Raw genomic sequence first — 14,376 nt, forward strand, 5'->3', positions numbered from 1 at the left:
TTTCAATGCATGACACCAATAGCACCTGATAGTTGACAAATCGCTATGTTGAATCTCACACAATCAGGGACGTCTGAGGGAGATGTCATCACAGAGTTGTGTGACGAAGAGGATGAACTGTTTGACTGGCATTTGCCAGTTGCGTTCAATGAACTTCGCCATCGAGAGAAAATTGAGGGTTCAACCAAAGTTACTCAAACATGGCGAATGAAAGAACGAGTATGAAATCACTATTTAGTAATCAAATGATAGCATTTATTTTGGAAATGAGCAGGAGGCTTTCTAAACGATTTTTATAAGGGTTTTCATTTGTCCCACTTTACGTAGTTTGGTGTTCACCGTATGGCCACAGGCACTTGTGTATCTGAAATGTAAACAAACCGAGTAAAACCCGGTCCACAGCATATTATACACAAGAAGGTAAAACACATGTAATGATGCAATGTGGACTGGATTTTACTTGAGATGTGAACAACACTATTAAGTTGTATTTCAATAATGATAATTATTTTCCGAGACTAACAAGTCGAGATCAGGTATAGTAAAATTTTTCGACATGGCCCTCAAATGTGAATTACAGTTGTAAAGAAGTTTATGTGCGTTACGAAACCTGCATTTTGAGCTGTTTGATTCCTCACTTAGAATATGTTCTGATACTTCACTTTTCAAAATGGTATGATATTGATAAAAGCAAAATATTTGATATCAACACAACTCATCAGAATTCTGATTTATTACAGATGAAGACCGTGAGTGTAGCCTTGGTGCTGTGCTTGAATGTTGGAGTCGACCCTCCAGATGTAGTCAAGACATCACCTTGTGCCCGACTAGAAAGCTGGATTGGTAAATGTTTTCCTGAATTTTCCTTCCTTGTTTAGTTGCCTTTATTTATATATATGTGGGGGTTGTAATATTATAAGGCATATTCTAGACAATATAGAATAGTGGTGTAAGGTTATTGTGACATATCGTGATGCCCTGAGACTGTATAATGATATGTATTGCTATATATTACCTTTCATAGGTTTGACGTAAATTGTGTCTCATTACTCTTTCATGGAAAACAATCCCAATGGATATAAGGATTACTGTGTTGGAGACGATGCCTTTGTCAGCACAAATGTTTTATCGCGATAACTTGAGATCACTTTTGCAAATCAAGCTCAGACTTCATACATTGTTGCCTTTTCAAATGTACTTGCTTGGGATTGCTTTTCAGGTCTGCAGGTCAAGGTTAATGACACCATAAATAGAAAATTTGCTTTTTTGCGATAACTTTAGTACCCTTTGTCCTATCAACCTAAAACTTCATACGGTGCTTCTTCACCAAAAGTGCTTGCTTGGGATTGCTTTTCTGGTCCAAAGGTCAAAGTCACTGTTACTATAAATAGGAAATTTATTTTTTTCGTAATAATTTCTGTTCCCTTTAGCCGATCAACATCAAAGTCATACAGTGCTTCCTTCCCAAGAGTGCTTCCTTGGGATCGAGCAAATCATTTTTTTTTTTTTTTTTTTTTTAAAGTCTAATTCTGTGCACAATTGTGATATACATATCTATCCTCTGGATTCAGTTCCCTTCGACACTATACATCTAAACTGCAAGCTTACTCATCACATCTCTACTCAAACAAATGGACAGGTTATATAAATGGGATAAATACAACGAATATCCATAAAACTCGTCTCCAGAAACCTTGCTGGGCAGGTGACACATGGAATTCTTATTATTTATTAAAAATCCTTAAACACTGAAAATTTGATATATCCGGATTTACAGGTATGTGTTTTTTGTACAGTAAAAAATCAAATGATAAATTAATTTTGTTTATTGGGATAAACCAGCATCTCATTACACCCCTAGTAAAGAGTGCTTAAAATTTTGTTTAAACATATTTTTCTGCAAATACAAGAGTCATCTTATAAGGAAGCAAGCTAGTGGTCATTTGAAGAAACATCAAAAGCATCACTCTCTTTTTCATAATTTAGGAGTTATTGCCCTTTGTTTTTTTTCATATTTAAATTTTGTTTAATTTGGGGAGCATAACCCGTCTCGAATGGCCTTGTTTTCTCCTTGAACCAATCAAATTACTTTGCTTGTGCCATCAATTTTGCAATGACATGTTCCACGGGTGCAGAAAGCCCTTGAGTATCGAGGATGGTTATTTTAAGACTTTGACTTTCACTACATTTGAAAAATACATGAGCTTCATTAAGTCTTTTTTTTTTTTATAAACTTAAAAAGATTAAATGAAGTAATGAATTATTTAAACTTACTTAGCTATTAAAGAAGTACAGGATTTTATAGCTAGTCTCATAGAAAAGGATTTGGTGGTAGATATTTTAAAACAGAACATTTTTTTCAACAGACCCTACCACTTCCAGCCCACAGAAAGCTCTGGAGGCCATTGGCAGTAACCTCCAAAAGCAGTATGAGAGATGGCAGCCTCGGGCTCGCTACAAGCAGAGTCTTGACCCCACAGTGGATGAGGTGAAGAAACTCTGCTCTTCACTGCGACGTAATGCAAAGGTCAGAAGAATGTTTCAATATGTGTATTTAAGAATCAAAATAGGAAAATTCAATCTTAAAATCAAAAATCATAAGCAGCCAAAATAATTGATGACGAACCCAACAAGACCTCAAGAATTGTATACTCTTTACTATGGGGATAATTCATTGTTTCTGGCTTAAAGATTGATATAATATGAATTGCAAAATAATATGTTTCAGCAAGTATACATGGAAAAATTAGGCCAAATTGAAATAAAGTCTGTTTCTGATCAGAACTTGTGATGTAAGCAGTCTACATTACAGTGTAACTATGATGGACTAGAAGAGACTAATAGGCACCAGTAAATGACATTTGTTACAAATCCTAAATCAAAATGAGATGAGAGTTAGGAAATATAAGAAGGAAATTTCAATAATTGTTCAAAGAAGCTGTCAGTTGATAAAAGTTTGTAAGAACTGTCTGGAATAATGTCAGAGAATAGCTTAAGAAAAGTATTGGAGAGGATAAGATTGGTGTAATAACTGAGTATTAATGTAATTTGATATATTTTTTTTTTTATTTCTGACAGGAAGAAAGGGTTCTTTTCCATTACAATGGCCATGGTGTACCAAAGCCAACAATCAATGGAGAAATATGGGTTTTCAATAAGGTAACAACAGCCTTTCACATGTATTTCACTGTGTAGGGTTTTTTTATCATCGTTGATGAAGTGTGTTTTCTGTAGATGGTATATTTCCATAAAATATTAGGGTTCTTATAAATTAAGTAAACATTACCAATTTGAAGGGAAGTATATGTATTACTTTCTGTCAAAAAAAAGAGGGGGATGAGTAAGAATTGTCACAATAGTTTAAAAAGTTTAGAAAATTTAATAGTTTTAAAAATGGATAATTTTGTCAATACTGTTGTATGTTTCAGTCCACACTTGATGACAACTTCACAGTACCAGATAGTAAAAATTTAATAGATGTTACAGTATAGAAATTCTCGTTCTCCTCAAGTTAATCTAAATCTTTTTTCACTACAATAGGACCCTTTCTAACCTTTTTGTTTGGCTGGTCGGATATGAGAGATATTTCGTTTATTTGTTCATTGTAGAGCTACACACAGTACATCCCACTCTCAGTTTACGACCTTCAGACATGGATGGGGAGTCCGTCTATCTATGTATATGACTGTTCCAATGCCGGCATCATCGTCGAGTCCTTCAAACAGTTCTCTGTGCAAAGAGAAAATGAGATGGAGGTAAATCCCCTGTCTTTTTTTTTTTCTCCCGTAAATATGGTCTGGTCAAATAGTTTCAAAATGTTAAAATTTTGCATCTGTGATAGTTTGTGTGTTCTAGAAATTGAAGAAAAAAAGGAATGAAAAATCATGAGTATTATGCAGCATTTTCATCTTTCAATTCAAAGGAATTCTGAATGAAAATTTATAACAAAGAATTGAGACAATTTCTGTCTATCTCTTTGTTGCTTAATTACATTTGAAAAAAAGAGGAACATTTTTTTTTCAAAAATGTCTTTTTGGAAATGGTACAATGGGTTAGCAGATATATCCTGTCTTGTTTTGAACCTTGACAGATATCGTTTAGTGAAAGAAAGAATAATTGTTTTGATAAAGAAGTACCACTTAAAATCCATTGAAAAAATTTATACTCGGATTACTCCGAACATTTCTCTAAAATTTCAGCAAAATTAATCAAATTTCATTTATTAAAAGTCTTTAAGCAACTCTTAACTTGGACAGCTCTGTGTCAATATTTTGATGAAAATGAAATTTGAACCATAAATGTGATTTTAGCTGGCATTGTTCTGTATGGACATGGGAATTATAGCCGCATCCAAACTCTGATATTTGAATTTAACAATATGGCAATGATTCATTTATTAATGATTATCTACTTTTTTCTACATAATCATCAGTCGTCATCGTCATTGAGTAGCAGTCAGAGATTCAACAGCCCAGCACCTTCACCCTCTGCGGTCAAAAACTGTATACAGCTTGCAGCATGTGGTTCGGCAGAGTTTCTCCCTATGAACCCTGAACTCCCAGCTGACCTCTTCACCTCATGTCTCACCACCCCCATAAAAATAGCTCTCAAATGGTTGGTATTTTCTCTTTATTTGTTCTTCTTCAATAAAATTTAAATTATCGATAATCTTAAAATTATAATAGGGCAGAAATTAACTAATATTATACTTATATCATTGTTTATATACTTATATCATCGTATATGTACTTATGTCATTGTATATATACTTATATCATTGTTTCTATACTTATATCATTGTTTATATACTTATATCATCGTATATGTACTTATGTCATTGTATACATACTTATATCATTGTATATCATTGTATACATACTTACATCAATGCATACATACATCGTGTTAAGAATTACATAACACTAATAGGTTGTGATTTAGGCAGGATATTATAAAGTATTTGCATCTTGTTATAAGAGTCTTACGCATTCCTGTTGTACAGGTATGTCCTACAGAACACCAGTAAACTTGTGCCAAACCTTACTGCTGAAATGGTGGACAAGTAAGTGTGCATAACCTTATTGAACCATAAACCAGACAACTTTACTCCTATTAGAATACATTTCATTTAAATAATATGACCTTAATATTTTCTCTCAAAGTCTTAAGTAGCACTTGTGTTACTGACTCAGGGTTTCATGTAACAGGCAATAAAATTTGTCAGATTCATTGCTATAAATAATTGTTTTGTTTGAAGTTGGTCTTTAAAACGTCAAAATCAGTGATTTCAGCTTTCAGTCAGACTACGATTAAACTTTTGAATGTCTGCATTTCAACAGAGTACCGGGCCAGCTGAATGACAGACGAACCATGCTTGGAGAACTCAACTGGATATTTACTGCTATCACTGATACAATAGCTTGGAATACACTGCCAAGGGGTAAGAGGGGGAGGGGCTCACAGGGTATTGGGGAAAGTTGGCAGGAACACAGTTTAAACTATATTGAGACTCAAAATTTTGTGATCTTTCTTCTCAGAAGTGTCCAACTTGAATTAGGTAATACATAGAATGATTGTTGCCATACAATTTTGACAGTTATTGATAATCCTTTTTAAATTTTTAAAGATTGAGTCGTTTCAATACGAAACTTCATTCTGAATGAATGCATGGAAGATGGAAAGTGCTGATATTTGATTGACCAAATTGATTTTAGCCATTAGTGTGAAAAATTTGTTTATGAATAGGTTGTCCTATATGAATAGTGCCCTGTTATGAATAACATACAAAACTGTTGACCAAAGCAAAGTAAAGGCAAGCCCATTAAGATTTGGAACGACTCTTTTCTTTTTTTTCCCTCCAGATCTGTTCCAAAAGCTGTTCCGACAAGATCTACTGGTGGCAAGTTTGTTTCGTAATTTTTTACTGGCTGAGAGGATAATGCGTTCCTATAATTGTACTCCAGTGTCTGGACCAAAATTACCTCCCACATACCAACATCCCATGTGGTATGTATTATCAGAAATATCTCTGGTTTGAGCTTTAGTGGTTAAATATTTGATAACTACCGACAGATTGGATTACCCTGGGAGATAATTACTTTTGGATAAGATTACTTTTTAAGATAAGTACTTTTGTGACAAAATTAAGTTTATTTGTTCATGAAAGCCATGGTATTCAAATTATTTTTTTAAGTTAGGTAAATTAAATTCCTTAAGAGGAAACACTATAAGGAATCACTCCAAAGTATTCGTTATGATTTTAAAAAGTTTGAATCAGTGCTATTGAATACTAACTATTGCTTTGCATCTGGTAATTTATCAGGGAGATTAATTTTAACCCAATATCTCATCACGTCAGTCAATATCATGATTTCATCAACCACATTTCTTCATGGAACCTTTCAACTGATGAAGTTTGGATGAATTCGTCTTTGCAGGTTCAAAGGTCAAGGTCATCATTAATTAGTATTCATAGAAGCAATGAAAGTGATTTGTTTTGAGGATTTTGTTTGTTTGCTGGGTCTATTGTCCCGAAAATAGCCAGACTCATTTTGAGATCTTTTGTAGTAACTAATGGCTACCTCACTGAACAAGATGCAGGAGGTCCATTGCATGCCATCCAGAACAATTAGTATCTTACCCATGGACATAACCACACCTAAACGAACAAGTCTGTTTCTCAGCCTTCTGTAAAACAGAAAGCACCAGTGGAAGGGAGTATTGAATCTTGCATATTAGATCTTTCTCTGAGGTTATCTATGCCAATAATGTAACAGACTAAACTAAAGTGACGCCCACATGGGAGGGACAGGGGTTGGGTAATTTTATCCAAAGTTATGTTTCTCACATTTATTATAAAACTCTTATTAGTACATGCTGAATTCCTTCATAATTTTCTACCGTTAAATAAGATATTCATATTCAGATAGGATGTAATTTGAAAGATTTGGCTATTTCAGGCAAGCATGGGATTTGGCTTTGGATTTGTGCCTGAGACAGTTGCCTCGTTTGTTAGAGGACGAAGGCTCAACATTCCAACACAGCCCTTTCTTCACAGAGCAGCTCACAGCCTTCCAGGTCTGGCTTACATATGGCTCCGAGTCCCGTAACCCTCCGGAGCAACTTCCTATAGTGTTACAGGTAAGTTAGCCTTCTACAAGGAATAAAACCCTTTGAAGCAATTCTTGATAGTAAATTGTTTTCTGAGTCAATCAAAAATGTTAGTACTATACAATTATTATCTCAAAACACAAGCAAACATTTTTTTGTTTCAGGTCCTCTTGAGTCAAGTACACAGACTGCGGGCTTTGGACCTGCTGGGCCGCTTCTTAGACCTTGGACCCTGGGCAGTTAGTTTGGTACGTTTACAAAGGAGGACAGCTTGGTATTTTGATAGAAGACTAAAAGTAGTCAGTCTGGTGGTTTAATATCAGAAGTTAGAATACTGCCAAAGGGAAGTTTGAAGTGTTTGTTTGGTAATGAGTGACTCATGAAACAAAATAAAATTGTTTACATTTACATTTAATGTTTGTCAAATATGCAGACAATATTATACAATTACTGACCTGTTTTCATGTGAATACAAGGTGATATTTCCCAGGGATGGTCTCCAGAAATATCAGCTTCCCAGGTCAATAAATCCACATTTTGACCTGAAAATAGATCAGGGATTGTTTCATTATATGAAGACAACCAATGCTTCTCATTGGTCCATAATGATTTTTTCATTGTATGAAGACAATCAACACTTCTGCTTGGTCTATAATGGTTGTTTTATTTGTGAAGACAATTCACGCTTCTGATTGGCCAATAATTATTGTTTTATCATATGAAAACAATCCACGCTTTGATTGGTCAACAATTGCATCACAGGCTACTGTAGTGTTATATTCACCAGTGAGACATCTAACAGAATTTTGGAAATGAGCATTGGCATGTAGGAAAAATTACAGTTGCATGATGAAACCAATGTGGTACATGTAACCCCAGTTCATGTAAGATAAAATGACAAAGGCTGAGAGTAGCAATTAGATTATACTGTAAACTCACTGTGGACAGTAAATATTTAAAAAGTTGGTATAATTTCTTAACAATTATTACATTATTCTTTGTTTGATTTTTCAGGCGTTATCTGTTGGTATCTTCCCATACGTACTGAAGTTACTTCAGAGCTCTGCTCGAGAATTACGTCCCTTGTTGGTGTTTATCTGGGCTAAGATTTTATCAGTGGACAGTGTAAGTAGATATAAGAGAATGAGTTCCCATGATAGATCTACCTGGAAGAAAAGGCATATAGCATTGTCTAACAGAGGACTGTGGTATATAAGAAAACAATTGCCATGGATGTTATTCACCCTTGCATGAAACTTTTTTCATTTGCCTCAGCTTTAAATTCACTGACGAAATCATAAAAGCATACATTGAAGCCATAGCACCAAATGTCAGCTCACCTGTTATTTCCGTGACTAAATAACGAAAAGACAAAACAGGCAAGAGTTTAACAACTGTAAAAGTTTTCCTGTTTATAGAATGGTATAAAATTTCAGTTCCGTAAGCTTTTTCTCGTTTATTGATTTTCTGAATTAATTATCTCTGGATTAGATTTAAAGAAGGCTTCACAGATTATATAATCTTCATCCTGCATCTGCCATGCATAGATTTCACATTGTGAATTTTCAGAAAGTAAGAATGATAGAACTCTTAATTTGGTGCAGGGTTTGATATATGACGTTTCTATTGGTTGTGTGACAGCTGTTTTTTTGTTCCCACAGTCATGCCAGGCAGATTTGGTAAAAGATAATGGTCATAAGTACTTCTTGGCTGTACTTGCTGACCCCTATATGCCAGTAAGTATTTCTTATCTATACCAATGTACTGTACATGCCAGTAAATATTTCTTATCTATACCAATGTACTGTACATGCCAGTTAGTGTTTCCTATTTATACCAGTTTACCCTATAAGCCCGGAAGTATTTCCTAGCTGTAATGGTGTACCCTATATGCTGGTTAGTAATTCCTAGTTGTAAAGACTGACAGACCTGTTAATGTCATTGTCAAGTTTTTCATGAAGACACCCTTGAAACAAAATATGATAACTTCATAGAATACATCAGTAAGTATTGCAAGCTTTCCATCAATTTTGATATTTAATATAAAGTAGGGTGTTTCCATACACTTTGTAATGTTAACACACATACTTAAAGTCTGATTCAATAGTTTATAATTTGTTATACCTTTGTTAGGCAGAACACAGAACAATGGCCGCCTTCGTCCTCTCCATGATTGTGAATGACTACAAACAAGGCCAGGTATGTTCTGAATCAGTCAAGTTAACATGGAATTGTCAGTTGTAATAAGATAGAAGATGTTTCATTAGTTTTTATTTGGTATGAAGTTTACGACTTAAGGCTTCATGCTAATGCTCTGAAATGGTGTAAAATGTTCTGAAACAGAGTTGTCCCCTATGCCATGTTTCACGACATCTGATTGGTGATAAAGAAAATAACCACTAATATAACAGAAAAAGAAATGTGGCGATTCAAAGGTGAACTGTTCACAGTTAATGTCACATTCCGCTTATTATCATGTTTTCCCCTGACAAATATAACATGATTTTTAAGTGAGCTCCACTGTACAGTATCATTGCCCCAATTTGTTATTTTCATAATGTTGGTCACGGTTGTAAACCATGAATATGCATACCAGTAGCCTACAGGACATTGTTATCTGTAAGGTTAATTAGACTGTGTGCCGCTCAGTATCCTATAAAGCTTGCAAGAATTATTTCTGAATGTTTTTAAACATACATTTCTCAAGAGTTCAAAAGCAGTGGAGGATCAGTTAGAGTTATGAGGAGGACTAACTGTAACATGCTTGCCCTTATATGGTGATGGTTTAAGGGTCAATATTTTCTCTGATTTCAGCTGTGTCTCAGTGAGACACTTCATCTAGATAGTATAACGATTGATATGTTTCCATTGGGGAGTATTTTACATTAATTATGAAACTGTCTGTATTACTAACTGTAGCTGATTTACATTACAACAGGAGGCTGCGTTACAAGGAAATGTAATATCTGTGTGTCTGGAACAGTTAGCTGATACCAACAACTCACTGAGACAATGGCTGGCCCTGTGTCTCGGCAAGGTACTGTCTCATTACTGACCCTCGGACCATGTGAGCTTATGGTATACCTGCTGCACCTGTCGTCCATCTATCATCTTTTTTCCTTAAAATCGCTATTAGTCATAAATGACATACAGGATTTTGACCAAATTTGGTCTGAATTTTGTACAAACAGTGCATTGACTCCCTGGGGCAGGAGAGGCTGTGCCCAATAGGGGAAATAGAGCAAATTCATTAAATCTTACTCTTCCTGTAGAAATAATTGGATATTACCCAAATTTGTTCTAAAGCATGTTTAGGTGAAGGGGAAGGGTTGTCTCAACAAATTCTTTAAAATCCTACTTCTCCTATTGAAATGATAAGGTGTGAAGTATGAATGCTTTGGCTGACATTTTAGGGGCAGAGGGTAGGGCTCCAACACGAAAATAGATATGTTGTGTTATATGTGATTGGATATTTAGTATTCCTCATCTTTAGTTTTAATGATGCAATTTCAGCCAAGTGAAAGCGAGGCTGGCAATACAGGCCTTATGGGCCTCTTGTTTATATTTTGCTTTGTATGTCATGTCTATTGAAAATTGTATTCATAGAAAACTGAGACAAATCGAGTGATCTGATGAATGTAATTTCTAGATTTAAAGTAAATGTTATATGTTAACTGTAAAATCTTAAATTTTTGTGAAGCTCAATTTTCATGGTTTTTCAAAAAAAAAAAAAAAAAAATTATGGACACTTGATTTTGTGGATAGATATTTCTCAATACAACTTTTTTATACTTAATTTATACAGTTCAATGACATATGAACTTGTGGATTTAGAGAACCTATGAAATCAATGAAAATAAATTTCACACAAAAATTTTCAATTGTACAGTATGTTGATACAATGGAAATCACATTATACAGACATTGACAGGAGAATGTGTTTTGTATATGTTGCATGAATCCCGATCCCATATCATACATGTGTGTAAAGATGTACAATTCCCTGACCAGGTTTGGACCAACTTTGACAATGCACGTTGGTGTGGAGTGAGAGACAGTGCCCATGAAAAGCTAGCTAAGATGTTGACCGACTCTACGCCAGAGGTAAATACTCTCTGCTGACTAACGGCAGATTTTCAATCAGTGTTCTGGATATCTCTAGTTTCCGTCTTACCTTCTGTGAGAATCCATTGATTGTCTTAATTGCATAACAAACACTGTCATCACCAGATTTATAAAATTTAGTTATAAAAAAACAATAACACACCTCTACCTGAGTGAAAGTAATTAAGTGTACTTTGAAATTTTATAAAATAACATCAATTACTGCATGAAATAATCAACAGATTAGAAAGAAAAAAAAATCTAATAAATTAACTTATTGTCCATCTGTTTGAAGTTCCACACACACAGAATTGTGCGACAAGGCCTTTTTTCTACGACTTGACTAAAAGTGTTAAATCAGTTGTGTTCTTCTATGGGAAGATGAATGTGTAGCTTAGATGAATTGAAAGGGTAACAGATTTCAGACAATGTTCTAAAACTAGATGTGTGTGGTGTTTTAGTTTCATTTTCAATGACATGTCGGTGCGCTCAGTCTTCGGAAAATGGTCACAAGTGTATGTGGTGAATAGGGCATTTTGACATGTGCTTTCTTCATTTTTTTTTCTTTCTTTCAATGTTGATACTTCCTTCATTCTTTTGCTTTTCCAAGCTGATACTTCCTTCATTCTTTTACTTCAGTCCATTATACACAGCGTCCATGAGTGCCCTAGGCACTTTGATTTCATGTCAACACTAAAACATTTTTGGAAACATCACTTCAGTGATTTCATTTCTTTAGGGACTTAAAAAACAATGATATGGTGGTATTTGAAGTTTATACTCAGAATTTCATGGACAAGTGCATTTCACCTATTAAAGAAATTCATCAAAATAGGTTCTAATTTGTCTAGGCATGTGCAAATTCTTGTTCTATATACATTTCTGGTTTCTTGACATCTGCTTGTGGTTTCTGAATCAAGCTTTCTCAAATTACGATATTTGTTTATTTGTACAGGTGCGGGCTGCTACTGTGTATGCTCTAGGGACATTCATCAACAACAACTCCTCGGAGCGAAGTGACCATGCTAACAACATTGATCTCGGAGTTGGTATGACCTTGTCATCTGTTGGTCAAGATGGAAACCCTCTTGTCAGAAAGGTTTGTCTTTACAACATGTGTAAAAAGCAACATATCTTCTTCTCTGAAAAAAATTGATGCGGGAAATGAATATTATACAATTATTGACGTTACAATATTCACCTTGCATGCAGGTAACCACATTTCTGAGTTATATTATTTAGAAAAAAATATTTCTGCTTTTACACCATATTACTTAAATTTTCGCTGTCAGACTTTAATCAAATTTAGTAAGACATTATATTAGTGAGATTTCAGATGAGTTCAATATTGATTAAAATCTGCCAATATTTTCAAGAGCTATGGGCCTTGATAATGAAATACTAGTGAGAAATGGGGTAGAAACAAGTCCCCCACTTCGTTTACATGTTTTAGTTATATTTCGCTTTCTTTGGCTTCCTGTCAAGTTTGGTGACATGTAAGACCTTGACCCTTTTTCAAGGTCACAGGGGTCAGTTATGTCAAATTTTGAAAAAGCATTTTCTCATTAACCAAGAGGCACACAGAGATGAAATTTTGTCAGAAGCATACTGTATTTAGTTATTGTTGAAAACTTGTCTGCAAATTCATTTTCTGGTTGTTGGTTGGGGTCAACATTGAAAATTGCTGTTTTGGGTAACAAACTTTAAAAAACTTCTTGTCAAGTTCAACAGGGTTTAGAATCTTGACATTTCACATGTGAGATGTCCTGGTCATTAGCTGTCAGGTTTGATATTATGAATGACCATGACCTTTTTTTAAGGTCACAGATAAATTTTCTTTTTATGGCTTCTTAATAGTAACCAAGAGGTACAGGGTGATGATATTTGTTCATATTCATATTGCCCTCAATTGCTATTGATAGAAGTTAGAAAATATGTAATAAAATGTCAACTTTTGGTTTTCGGAAGAGGTCACATTTAGAATGACCTTTAAGTAAGAGGTAGAATATGGGTGAAAAGTCTGTCAAACTTAATGCCAACAATTTCTAGTTTTCCCGGGGTTTTTTATGAGCTGAAGACTTGGCATTCTGATTGGATGGTTGGTAATTTTCTTGTGTCTGCATTGATGTTATTGTTACAGGTGGTTTACATCATAACACGACCATTTTGATGATTATATGCCTGATGGATTTTTACTGTCATGATGGTAAATTTGAATGTACATGAATTGATACAAAGAAAATTGAAAGCATATTATGAACTGCAGGGATGAATTCATTAAAAAAAATATATTTTCAATAAGTTGGTGATTTTCTGTGTAACATAAATTTGACATGAATTTAATATCCATTAATTTATTTACTGCCTTGAATTGTACAATTGTTGGCTTGATTTTTTAATCGGAGTGTCGTTACCAACTCACTTTGTCTGTCACTAGGAACTGGTCGTGGCGTTTGGATACCTGGTGACCCAGTTTGAGTCACAATTTGCAACGGTGGCAACGCAACTAATGGAGGAGGAGAGGCAGAAGGACAAAGCAGTGCCGATTGTGGCCGCCGAGGCCCCGGGTGGGTGGAATGTTGTAGCATCGTCCGGTAATCCTGGTAACTAATGCACTCCTGCATGTCAGCACCATGTTGCAGGGTCTACTCTGTTGTGGATTTATCAAGAAGCAAAACCCTTTTTTTTAATAAGTCTTATCACAAAAATCTGACATTGTAATAGCAAAATAATATGAAAATCACTTCATTTTTTTCTTGGGGAGGGAGGAGATTATAATTTGAAGATTTTATGATATAGATTAATGTTCCAATAGTTTATACAAACAGTTGGAGAAGTTTTGGGTTTTTTCTTAATTATTAGATACATAAAGATTAAAAAAAAATGAATTTGGGACTCTTAATGCTAAGCTTTATAAATTTCAAAAGACACAAAGTCAACATACATCAGATTAGGCCCTGCTCTTCCATGAACACAAAGCTAGGTTGTTGTCAAGCTGTAATATAGCACCAGATTCAATCGTGTGTGTTAAAGGATTTTAATTTAGAAGTTCTAAGTAAATTTCAATTGAAATCAAAAAGAGTAATCTGAAAAAAATCTAAGATTTTAAAGCATCATACTTTTCAAAACGACAGATCATTTAATATGATGTATTTGAATATA

The 14,376-nt window shown here is 34.5% G+C and overlaps 1 protein-coding gene across 1 annotated transcript in view; it reads left to right on the forward strand.

Annotated features, from left to right (window-relative positions):
• Positions 1-20: 20 nt before the first annotated feature.
• The window catches only part of LOC132554511 (regulatory-associated protein of mTOR-like), a 29,882-nt gene continuing 15,526 nt past the window's right edge, over positions 21-14,376 (forward strand). Inside the window, exons 1-18 of the mRNA XM_060218828.1 lie at positions 21-219; positions 741-843; positions 2,367-2,527; positions 3,079-3,159; positions 3,609-3,755; positions 4,433-4,614; positions 5,003-5,062; positions 5,340-5,440; positions 5,862-6,006; positions 6,960-7,140; positions 7,275-7,358; positions 8,125-8,235; positions 8,772-8,846; positions 9,244-9,309; positions 10,049-10,147; positions 11,122-11,214; positions 12,170-12,313; positions 13,652-13,817. Of these exons, the coding sequence (XP_060074811.1) occupies positions 46-219; positions 741-843; positions 2,367-2,527; positions 3,079-3,159; positions 3,609-3,755; positions 4,433-4,614; positions 5,003-5,062; positions 5,340-5,440; positions 5,862-6,006; positions 6,960-7,140; positions 7,275-7,358; positions 8,125-8,235; positions 8,772-8,846; positions 9,244-9,309; positions 10,049-10,147; positions 11,122-11,214; positions 12,170-12,313; positions 13,652-13,817 (2,173 nt within the window). The 5' untranslated portion in view covers positions 21-45. The remainder of the gene's footprint in view (positions 220-740; positions 844-2,366; positions 2,528-3,078; positions 3,160-3,608; positions 3,756-4,432; positions 4,615-5,002; positions 5,063-5,339; positions 5,441-5,861; positions 6,007-6,959; positions 7,141-7,274; positions 7,359-8,124; positions 8,236-8,771; positions 8,847-9,243; positions 9,310-10,048; positions 10,148-11,121; positions 11,215-12,169; positions 12,314-13,651; positions 13,818-14,376) is intronic.

The sequence above is a fragment of the Ylistrum balloti genome, unplaced genomic scaffold, assembly GCF_031769215.1.
Source record: "Ylistrum balloti isolate Yb309-2 unplaced genomic scaffold, AGI_CSIRO_Ybal_v1 Utg370416, whole genome shotgun sequence".
In the NCBI taxonomy this organism is placed as follows: Eukaryota; Metazoa; Mollusca; class Bivalvia; order Pectinida; family Pectinidae; genus Ylistrum; species Ylistrum balloti.